The sequence below is a fragment of the Vanrija pseudolonga genome, chromosome 1 (genome assembly GCF_020906515.1).
Source record: "Vanrija pseudolonga chromosome 1, complete sequence".
NCBI classification, from domain to species: domain Eukaryota; kingdom Fungi; phylum Basidiomycota; class Tremellomycetes; order Trichosporonales; family Trichosporonaceae; genus Vanrija; species Vanrija pseudolonga.
This window is the reverse complement of record NC_085849.1, coordinates 4,287,514-4,298,394: the sequence shown is the minus strand read 5'-3', so window position 1 is coordinate 4,298,394 and position 10,881 is coordinate 4,287,514. Positions and strand designations below refer to the sequence as shown.

The following is a 10,881-nucleotide window of genomic DNA, read 5'->3' as shown; positions in this document are numbered from 1 at the left end:
CGCCAAGCACTCGGCGCGTCCGATCTGTCTTGCATACTTTACGCTCGACCAGATCACTCACGCACCCAGGGAAGTGGGACAGGACGCCCAGGGTGTACCGTGGCTCAGGTGGCGCTGTACGCGTTTCTGGTGTCTTTGGAGCATTCGGTGACCACCCTTATCTGAGCAGCCGAGGGGGTCGAGAGAGGGTCGACAGAGGGCCGCGGCTCGCAAGGGTTCATGCAACTAAGGCAGGTGGCCCCTCTTTGCTTGCTCGCTGCCTGCTGATTAGTCGCTGAGCGTCCTATTCTCCGGATCTACCGGCGGCATCCTACCGACAAACTGGCACTGAAAATCTGTGGGACCCTCGTTCCTCCATCCTCTGGGCGCGTACCGTGTGTTTGCTCGAGAGCTGAGCATGCAGCGCACTCGCTCACGACGCCGGCGTCATCGTCGACTCCTGCGGCGCGCCTCGGTACATCCATCCACAGCACTCTAGCGAGCTCCATTGCACGAGGAGGCCCCAGTTTCGGGCCTTGCCGCCGGCGTTGCTTCGCTGGCTGCGGCGCTGCTGGCGCTGGCGCACAGGCGCGCGCTGGCGCCGGCGCTCAAGCCACCGACGACGCGCGGCGCAGCTGAGCACCACTGCGTGACGAAGTGGTGCGTGCTGAGGAGCTTTCGCATCGACAACGAGCTGTGCTGTGCTGCTGTAAGTGAAGCAACGTGCATACACAATGCAATGCACGATTCCCGAGGTTCCTCGGGACCTGGCGGTAGTGCCCGGCCGGGTGGGTGAAGAGTCAGTCGGCGCCGGGCTGGGCTGGCTGAGTATACGGACGGCCACACGGGGACTTGCAAGGCCCCGGGAGGAGGGTGCCAGAGTTGCGTGTAAGCATGTGCTGTAGCGTAGTCGCGCAGCCGCAGTCGTCGCCCACGTCCAGGCCATTAGGCTTTTGCTGCCAGATGATGAACGAGGTCAGGTCCAGTTACCAGGGCAGCAGTCAGAATGAGGGCGAGGGAGGACCCACCGAGCGCCATGTTGGTCTCGGAACCCTCGATATGCAGGGTGCGGCGGTGGGCGTGGCGTGGCGGCAACGGCAACGACGCAACGCGCGCTGGAATGTCGTTACCACCCCGGAAAATGTGATGCGCCTGAGATGAGTTGGCCTCTGTGGCCATCAGTGTGGATCCTGCGGTTCCTGCGCGGTGCGTGCAGCGTGCTCGAGGCATGCAGTGCGACACCCTCGCACACAGGAATCAGTATAAAGAGGACCCGACCCCCCGTCTCTTGTTCCCCATCTAATCTCTCTCTCCCCCCCTCAACTCGACTCTCCAAAAAGCCGCTGTGCGACTACCCCCAAGCTCTTCAGCACCCACAACATCCACAATGCTCGCCGCCACCGCCCTCTTCGGCCTCCTCGCCGCCTCTGTTGCCTCGGCTGCCCCCGCGCAGAACAAGAACCCCAAGTGGATCGCCAAGCACGTCGCCGCCGACCCGTGGGTGTTCGCCAACGCGACGCTGCTCGTCGACTCGGCCAACGTCACTTGCCCCCTCAACATCACCGAGATCGGCAACATCACCCAGGTGCTCAACGTGACTGTTCCTCTCACCAACGTCACGGCGTCCATCGCCAACGTGACCGCCAACCTCAACGCCACCGAGCTCAACAACACCGTCATCCTCTACAACGGCTCGTACTACCTCCCCAACGGCACCGAGACGGGCAACTTCACCACCTGCCTCCTCAACATCACCGACGTCTACGAGGACTGCCCTCCCGAGGAGGCCACTTCGTCGATCGTCTCGCAGGCCCTTGCTGCCGAGACCCCCGCCGCCGCGACCCCCTCTGCCGCTGAGACCCCCGCTGCCGCTGAGACCCCCGCTGCCTCGTCGTCGGCTGCCCCCTCGGCCGCCGCCACTGAGGCCCCCGTCTCGTCGCAGGCCCCTGCCCCCTCGTCGTCGGCCCCCGCCGCCGAGACCCCCGCCGCCGAGCCCTCGCCCTCGGCCGCCCCCACCCAGGCCGCCAACCTCAACGCCGCGCCTAAGGAGCAGCCCGCCCCCTCGTCGTCGTCGTCCGCCGCTCCCCAGGAGCAGCCTACCCCTGCCGCCCAGCAGCCCGACGCCGCCGCTGCCCAGAACGACACCCCTGCCCCCTCCCCCAAGCCCGCCCAGTCGCAGGCCCCCGCCCCCGCCCCCGCTTCCGACAACGGTAACTGGGGCCACACCAACGGCCGCGGCACCTACTACGCTGTCGGCCTCGGCGCCTGCGGCGGCACCAACTCGGACTCTGAGGCCGTCGTCGCCCTCAACGCCGCCGAGTACAACGGCGGCTCGCACTGCGGCAAGACTGTCACCATCAAGGACGAGACCACCGGCAACGTCGCGACTGCCACCATTGTCGACCTCTGCCCCGGCTGCCCCTACGGCGGCCTCGACCTCTCGCCCTCGCTCTTCTCGACCCTGAGCAACGGCAACATGGGCAAGGGTGTCCTCTCGCTCTCGTGGAGCTACAACTAAGCGGCTCGTCTGCTGCTGCTAGTTGCGCCACGACATAGATGACGACCCCTTACGCTACACCTCACACACAATCCCCGCACATGTGCACAACAAGAAGACCCAAAAAACATAGACTTCTCTCATCCCCCTTCCTCTTGACGAGGACCGCGCCTCTGGAGGCCTCCTTCGGCCGCTCTGTGAGCGGCCATCTCATCGATCGCTCTGGCTCAGCGAGCCTGGGTGTTCATCATCTCGGGTCGGCGACTGTGTCGCCTGCCATATCACGTTGTAGCACATGCATGCGTAATATCTTGGGCTGCGAAAGGGCAATGCTGCGGAGGGGCACTGGTCGTGACAAGGTTCAGTTGGGGACTAACGCGCTATCCGCCGCGACTAACTTGCATCGGCGACGCCGCCGCGACTAACCGCCAGCGACGAGCCCGCGACAGCCTTGCACTCGTTGCATTCAACAGCTACAATTCTACGCCGCCTCGCCTCACTGCTGCCACGAAGCGCCGAAGGTCGGGACGGACGAGTACTCCTTCTCCAGCAGCCCCGTGATCTGCTTCTCGAGGTTACCGACGCTAACCTTGCTCGCCTCGCCGAACTCGGCGCGCGCCTTGGCGCCGTACACCGAGTCCTTGTGGTAGATGGTCTCGCGGGCAAAGTGGGTCACGCCGCCCTCCTCGCGCAGCGTGTATCGGAGGCCGACCTTTTGCTCCTGCGCAATGAGCACGGACAGAGTGTATCCCTCGAGGTCCTGCGCAGCGACGACCCAGAACATGTCGTGGCTCGTCCCGTCGTCGTACTCGCCGTGCTCGTACACCAGGTCCCCGACGCCATACGCGCGCTCAGTGACCCCGCCGACCGCCTTGCTGGCCGTGTGCCACTGCGTCCAGTACTTTGCGTGATCGTGATCAGCTCGAAGACGGGCTTGATGGGATACTTGAACGTCGCCTCGTTGCGGTCGCCGGCGGTCCACTCGGACGGGATGTAGGAAGGGACGGGGTTGCCGTAGGGCTTGTACGAGGGGGGCATGGTGGGGGCTTGGAGGGGTGGTCGGGGGTTGGGTGTCTGGCCGGGGGAAGAGGTGTCTGGTGTGGTCGTGGGGAGCTCGTTGGCGATGCTACTCCTCCTCCGACCTCTTCCAAGCCTACATATATACCCACTACCACCACCCACCCCCCCGCCACGGCTAGCCACGGCGCACAAAGCCATGGCGCACGCACAATAGCCACCCAAGCCCAAGTAGCCAACCATGACGACGACGTCGCTCTCTGCGGCAAGTCGCGGAATGTGACTGGCCGGTGTGACTAGTGCCATCCAGTGGTGTACGCTGGTTGATAATTCATGGAAAGTGGCTAGCCCAGCGGGTCGTGAAACAGCTGTGATTAGACAGGCAGACGGCACGAGGAGACGTAGCCGCGGCGGACGTGATGGGCGGGGTATACGAAGGTGGGCATGGTCGCCGCAGATACCACCGTCGGCGGACGCCTCGGCGCCGAAGCTGCGGCCGCCGTACGCCTCGGGGATGTAGGCGGCGCTCGCCGCTTGCAGCACGTCGCTAGGCCGGCAGGCACTGTGGACGCTCACGTTCTAGCTGGGCAGGCTGGGCATGCCCACACGCCCTTCCCGGCCCGTACTGACAGCCGCCACAGCGGGATGAAATACGTACGTAGCACTGGAGCGTGCCCAGTGCCGGCGTTATCTAATCTCCTTCGACATCCGGCGATTGACTGATCGTCAGACCAGCGGCGCCGTCTGTCGTGCGAGGTGGGCAGCAGCAGAGTTCGTCCGCCCGCGTAAACGCTCCGACGCGACGCGTTTGCTGCGAAAGACATGTGAGGCACCTTACGGCGCATTACGGCGCGTCCTCGCACGGCGCGTAGATTACGGCCTTTGTGCGCGCGTCGTTCTCACGATGCCCTGGTGCCGTTTGCTGGCGCATTCCTTGTGCTGCGCGGAGGTGGTCTCACGGCGTGGTGGGCTGCATGACGTCGAGGTGCTTGTCAAGAAAGAGCGCGTGGTGGCGCGCATGCATTGTCGTGTAGGGCTACAATGAGTGTTGTGTGGTTGGGCCTTGCATTGGGTGGCCTCGGCGACGGTTGGGGCGGCGCGATTGCCGGCTCGGTGGACAACATCGACACCTCACCTCGCCTCGGCTCGACGCCGCCCCCGCCGCCAGTGACGGCACCTACACCGTCCGCTCGAGCTCGGCGACCTTGGACTCTGAGCACAGCCACAAGGCCTTCATGGCCTCTGCGCACCGCTCGCGGACGACGTCGTCGGGCTGGGCGCCGTTGGCTTCCAAGCAGCCGCGGTAGGTCGAGATCTGCTTGGCGCACGCGCGCTTGAGCTCGGCGAGGTGTGGGACGCTGCGGGGGCGTCAGCGTGGTCGAGCCGGGTAAGCGCCAAGGGGAGGGAAGGCGAGTCATGGAGTGTCAAGCTGAACACCCTTCCCCCACCCACATCCGCCCACCGCACCCACCTCGCATCAGCACACTCGGTCAGCGCCTTGCCCTCCGGCCTGCAAATGTTTGCCCAGTCGGCATTCTGGTTCCCGAGGACACACTGGTGGGTCAGCGAACAGCAAAGAGAGGTCCCACCCACGTTCTGGTACTTTGCCATTTGTTCGGCGCATTCTGCGGGGGGGGGGGCGATGGATGTCAGGGCTGTGGCTGTGGCTTGTGCATGTGCGTACTTGATGCCACGAGGTCGAAGGAGAGGTCCATTGTGGGGGTGGGTGTGTGATGGGGGTCGAGGTGTGGAGGACAAGGCAGAGAGGAGAAGGGTCGACTTTCGTTGTCGTGGAGAAGTGGAGGGAGGGCCAAGTCGACGTCAGTCGAGTCACGTGGTCCATAGGCGCGCCCCAAGCAAGCCTGTTAACCAGTTAGGCCCGCGTATTCGCCACCGGTATCTCGCGTCCGCCCTTCCGCCCCTGGCTGGCTGAGCCCAGTCATCATCATTGTGCAGTCACCCCCCACTGCCATCCACCACACCACACGCACCACCCACCACCAACAATCCAGCCAGCGATATCCCACACCCCCCTCCGTCTCATTCCTCATCAGCGCCACCGCAATCCATCTAGATCATCAACAAATCCCCCCCTGGCCCCTCTCTCACACCCACCCCCACGCGCAGTAACGACATCCACCACGGGCGGAGGGCAACTCTAGGGACAGACGACAGGACCGCCGGACCGACCGACCGCCCGGCCGCGCGCGCGCGCAAGCACGCACTCGGTGCTCGCTCGCTCGACCGTTTGATCGATCGACACACCGCTCCTGGCCTCGCGCTCACGCCCCGCCCCGCTCAAACGCAACGCACGCACGCACACACGCACGCCGGGGTACGACTGTGACGCACGGCGCGCCCGCACCACTGCACGGCACGGCACGCAGGCACTCACCATGACCGCGCCCACCGCCGGTATCACCATCGACACGGTGCTGCTGTGGCAGCAGCAGCACGCGCCGCGCCCGCCCGTCTCGGCGTGGGAGCGCCGGCCGGGCGCCATGGCCGTCTTCAAGAGCTCGCGCGCGCGCCCAAACAAGCACCAGTACGGGTGGGGCAACCTGCCCGATCAGCTGATTCAGTAAGCCAGACTGCAGCGGCGGACGCGTCGCCACCGCCCGCGCACAACACACACGCTGATGGTACTTTCTTTAGCCGGATCGTCTCCCATGTCAACGACGCCACGCAGCTCGAGCTCATCCGCCCCGTGCCGCCGACGCAGGCCGCCGTCGCGCTCGCACTCACGCAGCGCAAGTGGCTCTCGGCGGCACGGCTCGTTTCGGCGGGCTGGTGTGCTGCAAGTGAGTGTTATCCGCAGAGTGGAGGTTGACCACCAATCCATTCAGTCGACTCGCACCCGTTTTGGATACAGTACGAAGCAACACTCAGCCCCGCGACCACCGACGATGATCAAAACATCAACAAGACGGGCCCGTCGCTCACTCCGTACCAGTCGGCGCGCCGCGCCACCATGGCAGTGTGCATACCCTGCCGTCTGTCGCTGCGCAACCCCTACCCGCCCGGCCGTGGTTTGCCCGGCCTGGCTCAGCGCGTGCCGACATTGCTCTTTGGCCCTGTCGCCTCGTGCCAGTTCCACGCCGAGGGAGGATTCTGTCACGACTGTCTCCGCGAAAACGTCCTGTCTGCGGCTGGCCGCGACTCTACCGACCCCATCTCGTTGCGCATCACCGACCCAAAGGACTGCGACGTCACCGGCGAGGTCCGCGGTCGCCGCTACACGTGTCACAACTGTCGCCAGGCGATCATCTCCGCTGCCATTGAGCGCGAGCTCATCATGTGTGCACGCGGCACCTATGTGCGTGGCCTCGACGCCCCCTGGCACTACACTGCCCCGTTCCAGGACTACGTGTGGGAGGCCGAAGGATCCTCGGAAAGACAAGCCAAGCGCGCTGTCGAGGAGCACTTCCTTGGTCAACACACACGCTGGAACGACTGGGAACGCAAGATGCTCGAAGTCCAGCGCGACCTCACACTCCTGAAGTTGTTCCACTACGAGTGCAGGCCGGCGAACATGATTCGCAACCAGATCGACAAGGTCCGCCAGTTCTGCGCCCTCGTCTGGGGCGAGGAGAACGAGGAGCTGGTCGACTTTATGCGACTTCAGCGCGGGTGGCGCAACGACATTGACAGCGGCCGGTACACCGAACGCGATTATCGACTCGACTTGGCTCGCTTCCGTGCCGGGCAACGCGACCAGAAGCTCTGGGACTACCTGCGGCTCTTGCTGCACGGCGTTTGCATCAACGCGTGGGCCAACGACCGCGTCGAGTATGGTCTCTGGGTCCTTCCCAGCGACGACATCGACCAACGCCTCATGCCCGACAAGTCGCTGTTCACTCCATTGCGCGAGTATGCCCTGCTCACGTTCAACCCTCTCAAGCACGAAGAGGCGAGGTTTGGTGCTACCAACCAGAACGCGCTTGCCATGGGCGAGGGCCAGTTCAAGTTCACCAACCCCACTGCCATCCTCCCACCCGAGCGCATCCTCAACCTCATGAACGAAAAGTTCACCTCGCTGCTGGTCAGACGACTCGAGATGCCCCTCTCGACGATTGTCGAGTACAAGAGCATGTCTTGTCGCGACGGCGAGGCCGAAAAGGTGTGCGAGGCGATGCAGCTGCCCGACATTCTGGGTCTGCTGCGCGACCAGGCGGGCTGGCTGGAGGGATGGCCGTTTGAGCCCGAGGACCCAAATCCCGGCTGGAGACCAACGACACGGGGTGAGGATTCTGTGACCGAGCCGGCGTCGCCCCGCATCGAACTTGTCAAGATGGAGACGGACGACGACGATGTCCAAGTTGAGCGCTACGGCATTCTTCGCGACGGCTGGAGCGACGTTGAGGAGGACGACGAGATGATGAGTGAAGACGGCGCGTCTCTCCGAGCCATAACTCCAGAGGACGACGACGAGTGGGAGGACGCCTCGAGTGAAACCGACGGTCCAGAGGAGGAGGAGGAAGAAACGAACGACGAGCCAACAGGCCACCCCGTACGCCCTCGCCTAGGTGAACGCAACGCGACGTACAACTCGAGCGAGGGCGAGTCGACACGCACGGCGCTTGTGACGCCAGACGACAGCCCCGACCTCCTCGTCGGCAGCATCCAGCTCGCGCCGATCGACGTCGACGATGTGGCCGTGACCTTTGCCCACCAAGTCCCCTCCACGCCGCGCAATGTCGAGCCGGTTGGCGCCATGTCGCCGACATTAGGCAAGCGCAAGTCGCCTGGCGACGACGACAGAGAAGAGCCGCCTGCACGCCGCCGGTCGCCGCAGACCTCGCACGGCAGTGACGCTGGCTCGACAATCGTGTCGCTGGAATCCGAGGACAAGTCGCCGTCTCTTGTGAGCATGAGGTCGTCGCCGAGTGAACCTGCCGTCTCCGCCACCGCTGTCCCGGCCTTCAACAAACCAACGCTTCCGACCCCCCCGGCGTCGGAGCCTACCAACATCCAAAAGGCGACTACCCCGGCACCTGCCGAGCCCGCAGCTCCTGCCATCATCGCCATTCAGCAACCTGTAAAACAAAACCCAACCCCTACGCAGCAAGTGGTCCAGCGCGCCTTGACGCCCGAGTCGGACGACTTTTCGTCTGCGACGTCGACGGCGTCGTGGGACGGCCCGAACGAAGCCGCATACGTCCCGCCGCGCAACGTCCAGCTCGGGCCCGGCACGACGGGCATCCTGAGCGCGGCGTGGTGGAACGCATGCGAGTCGGTACGCACCTGCCGCTGCCTAATCTGCCAGCGCGCGCGGCCGATCGACCTATTCCTTGCGGCGACGGGCTACTCGCTCGAGCCGCGCGGGATCCACATTGCGTAGAGCGAGTTGTTGCGCATCCATCCAGAAGACTGCATTTGACACCCATACACCAGCACCACCACCACTACCACCACCACCACCACCACCACCACCACTTTGGGCAGACAAGCCCTGTGTAGACTAGCACCTAGCCGAGAAGGCGTATCGCAAAGAGTTGTGAATAGCAACGATGTATCGTGTGCATTGAGCGGCGAGAGGCGAGCGAGTCGCCTCCGCAGGAGGCACCGAGCGCGGCGAGCTGAGGTGAGGCACGAGGAGGTGTTCATAACAATCCGCACTAGCGACCTCGCGACAACATCTCTCTTCCCACTGCCCACTGACCTACTGCCCATGTCAAAGCCAAGCAAGCCCCAAAGCCCGATAGTGACAGCGGCGCAGATCGCGTCGGCGCAGCGTGACAAGATCCACCCGATGAACCCCGCGTCGGTACGGCACACGGCGTGCATCTCAGACATGGGTGGGTGCGGTGCGCCGTGCTGGCCACAGCGCTAACCTGACGTAGCGGGGATGCAAGACGTCGGAGTCGGCATCCACAAGGTCGACCTGGCGCCGGGGGTGGAGAGCACGATGCTGCACTCGCACGCCGCCGAGGCGGAATGGATCTACGTGCTGGCCGGGAGCGCGGTGTGCGTGCTGGGTTGGGGCGGGGAGGTAGAGGAGCACGAAGTGAAGGCGGGCGACTTCATCGGTGGGCTTGCCTCGCCTCGAGCGGTAGCGAGCTGACCGCGCCGCAGGCCTGCCCCCCGGCCCACCGGCGACGACATACGCGCACCTGCTCCGCGCCGGTCCCAGCGGCACAAGTTACCTCCTCGGCGGGGACCGGCGCCCGCTCGACGTGATCAGCTACCCGCCCTACGCCGGGGGCGGGGCGCGCACGCTCGTGGTGGTCGGCGATGACGAGGCCATGTTTGACGGCGTGGGGGTGCGTGGCTAGGCTAGCGGTGCGTGTCCGCGGTATGCGTTGTGGGTGTGTGGGACGACTTTGTCGTCGGTCGTCGGAGGCGAAGCGCTGCCGGTTGACTCATCTCGAGTCATCTCCATAGCCATGACGGATGTAGCACGTGCCTGGCGATAAGAAGCCACCTGCCTGTCGCGATCGTCCAACCCTCTTCGAGCGTTTACATCTCACCCACACCAACAGCCATGTCCCCGCCCCCACCCCCGCTCCCCGTCGTCCGCGCGGGGGATATCGCCTCGGGGCTGTTCAACAAATCCCACTTCCTCAACCCCGGCGCGGCGCGCAGCACCGTGTCGATATCCGACCTGGCGCCGGGGGGCGATATGGGGGGTTGTCCGCTGTATATGAATGTGTTGGAGGCTGGGGGGGAGTCGACTGTGAGTGCGAGCGAGCGCGGTCGCGAGGCCGCAGGCCGAGTGGCCGCGAGCGGCGCTGGGTGGACACGGCGTCATCAGTCTGTTCGCCTCGGCATGCCGCCAGGAAGGAGCCAGAGCAAGCTCGCTGACGCTCGCTCGCTTGCCCTTAGGAAATGCACCACCACCTCGTCGACTCTGAATGGCTGTACATCCTCTCCGGGTCGGCCGAGCTACGCCTCACGCCTGCCGACGCACGTCCGGGCACCTCGGGCCTGATCACCGCGAACGCGGAGGACACTGCGGCGGTGACGAGCGTGACGGTCAACGAGGGCGACTATGTTGCGTTCCCTGCGGGGCCGGTCGGCGGCGGGTACTGGGCCCACACGTTGGTTGGGGGGGCTGGGGGGGTCAAGTACCTCATTGGGGGGATGCGGAGCCAGAGTGATGTGTGTGTTTATCCTCTGTGAGTTGCGAGCTTGCGAGGGGAGGGGGGGAGAAGGGGAGGGGGCTGGGAGGGGAAGACCTGACGACCCCAGCAAAGGCAAGACACTGTTCATCCACCGCCCGACTGCGCGCGCTCTCGTCGACACCGCCGTGCTCGAGGACACTGTCGTCGTTCCGCCCAAGCATTTGGCCAAGTCGTAAACATATGCATCGTCGTGGCCGTTGTTCTCGTCATTGTAGCAGTTCGCGTTGTCGCCAGCACCGGCGCATATGACGTCGTCTGTGCTAC

The 10,881-nt window shown here is 64.7% G+C and overlaps 4 protein-coding genes across 4 annotated transcripts; 2 read left to right on the top strand and 2 right to left on the bottom strand.

Moving 5' to 3' along the window:
* Positions 1–1,366: 1,366 nt before the first annotated feature.
* Positions 1,367–2,497, top strand: LOC62_01G001601 (uncharacterized protein; the record flags this gene model as incomplete). Its single annotated transcript, XM_062768096.1, has 1 exon — positions 1,367–2,497. The coding sequence occupies one exon, from the start codon at positions 1,367–1,369 to the stop codon at positions 2,495–2,497; it is 1,131 nt and encodes a 376-aa protein (XP_062624080.1).
* Positions 2,498–2,972: 475 nt separating this feature from the next.
* On the bottom strand, positions 2,973–3,514 carry LOC62_01G001600 (uncharacterized protein; the record flags this gene model as incomplete). Its single annotated transcript, XM_062768095.1, has 2 exons — positions 2,973–3,377; positions 3,407–3,514. 2 exons carry the CDS (start codon positions 3,512–3,514, stop codon positions 2,973–2,975), a joined length of 513 nt encoding a protein of 170 aa, XP_062624079.1.
* Positions 3,515–4,518: 1,004 nt separating this feature from the next.
* LOC62_01G001599 (uncharacterized protein) lies at positions 4,519–5,231 on the bottom strand. Its single transcript, XM_062768094.1, has 4 exons — positions 5,178–5,231; positions 5,087–5,118; positions 4,965–5,047; positions 4,519–4,851 (listed from the first exon to the last, which is right to left on the bottom strand). The coding sequence occupies exons 1-4, from the start codon at positions 5,206–5,208 to the stop codon at positions 4,671–4,673; spliced, it is 327 nt and encodes a 108-aa protein (XP_062624078.1). The 5' UTR covers positions 5,209–5,231; the 3' UTR covers positions 4,519–4,670.
* Positions 5,232–5,468: 237 nt separating this feature from the next.
* Positions 5,469–10,615, top strand: LOC62_01G001598 (uncharacterized protein; the record flags this gene model as incomplete). The annotated part of the gene is made up of 7 exons (XM_062768093.1): positions 5,469–6,074; positions 6,149–6,294; positions 6,340–8,729; positions 9,213–9,291; positions 9,337–9,522; positions 9,569–9,756; positions 10,319–10,615. The coding sequence occupies exons 1-7, from the start codon at positions 5,890–5,892 to the stop codon at positions 10,613–10,615; spliced, it is 3,471 nt and encodes a 1,156-aa protein (XP_062624077.1). The 5' UTR covers positions 5,469–5,889.
* Positions 10,616–10,881: the final 266 nt, after the last annotated feature.

Bases quoted from the DNA above. Each gene is read 5' to 3' on its own strand.
- LOC62_01G001599 (XM_062768094.1), bottom strand. From the start codon at position 5,208: ATGGACCTCTCCTTCGACCTCGTGGCATCAA. The intron at 5,119-5,177 runs GTACGCACATGC...CCCCCCCCGCAG, and splicing joins CTTCGACCTCGTGGCATCAA to AATGCGCCGAACAAATGGCA. The intron at 4,852-4,964 runs GTGGGTGCGGTG...ACGCCCCCGCAG, and splicing joins ACCGAGTGTGCTGATGCGAG to CGTCCCACACCTCGCCGAGC.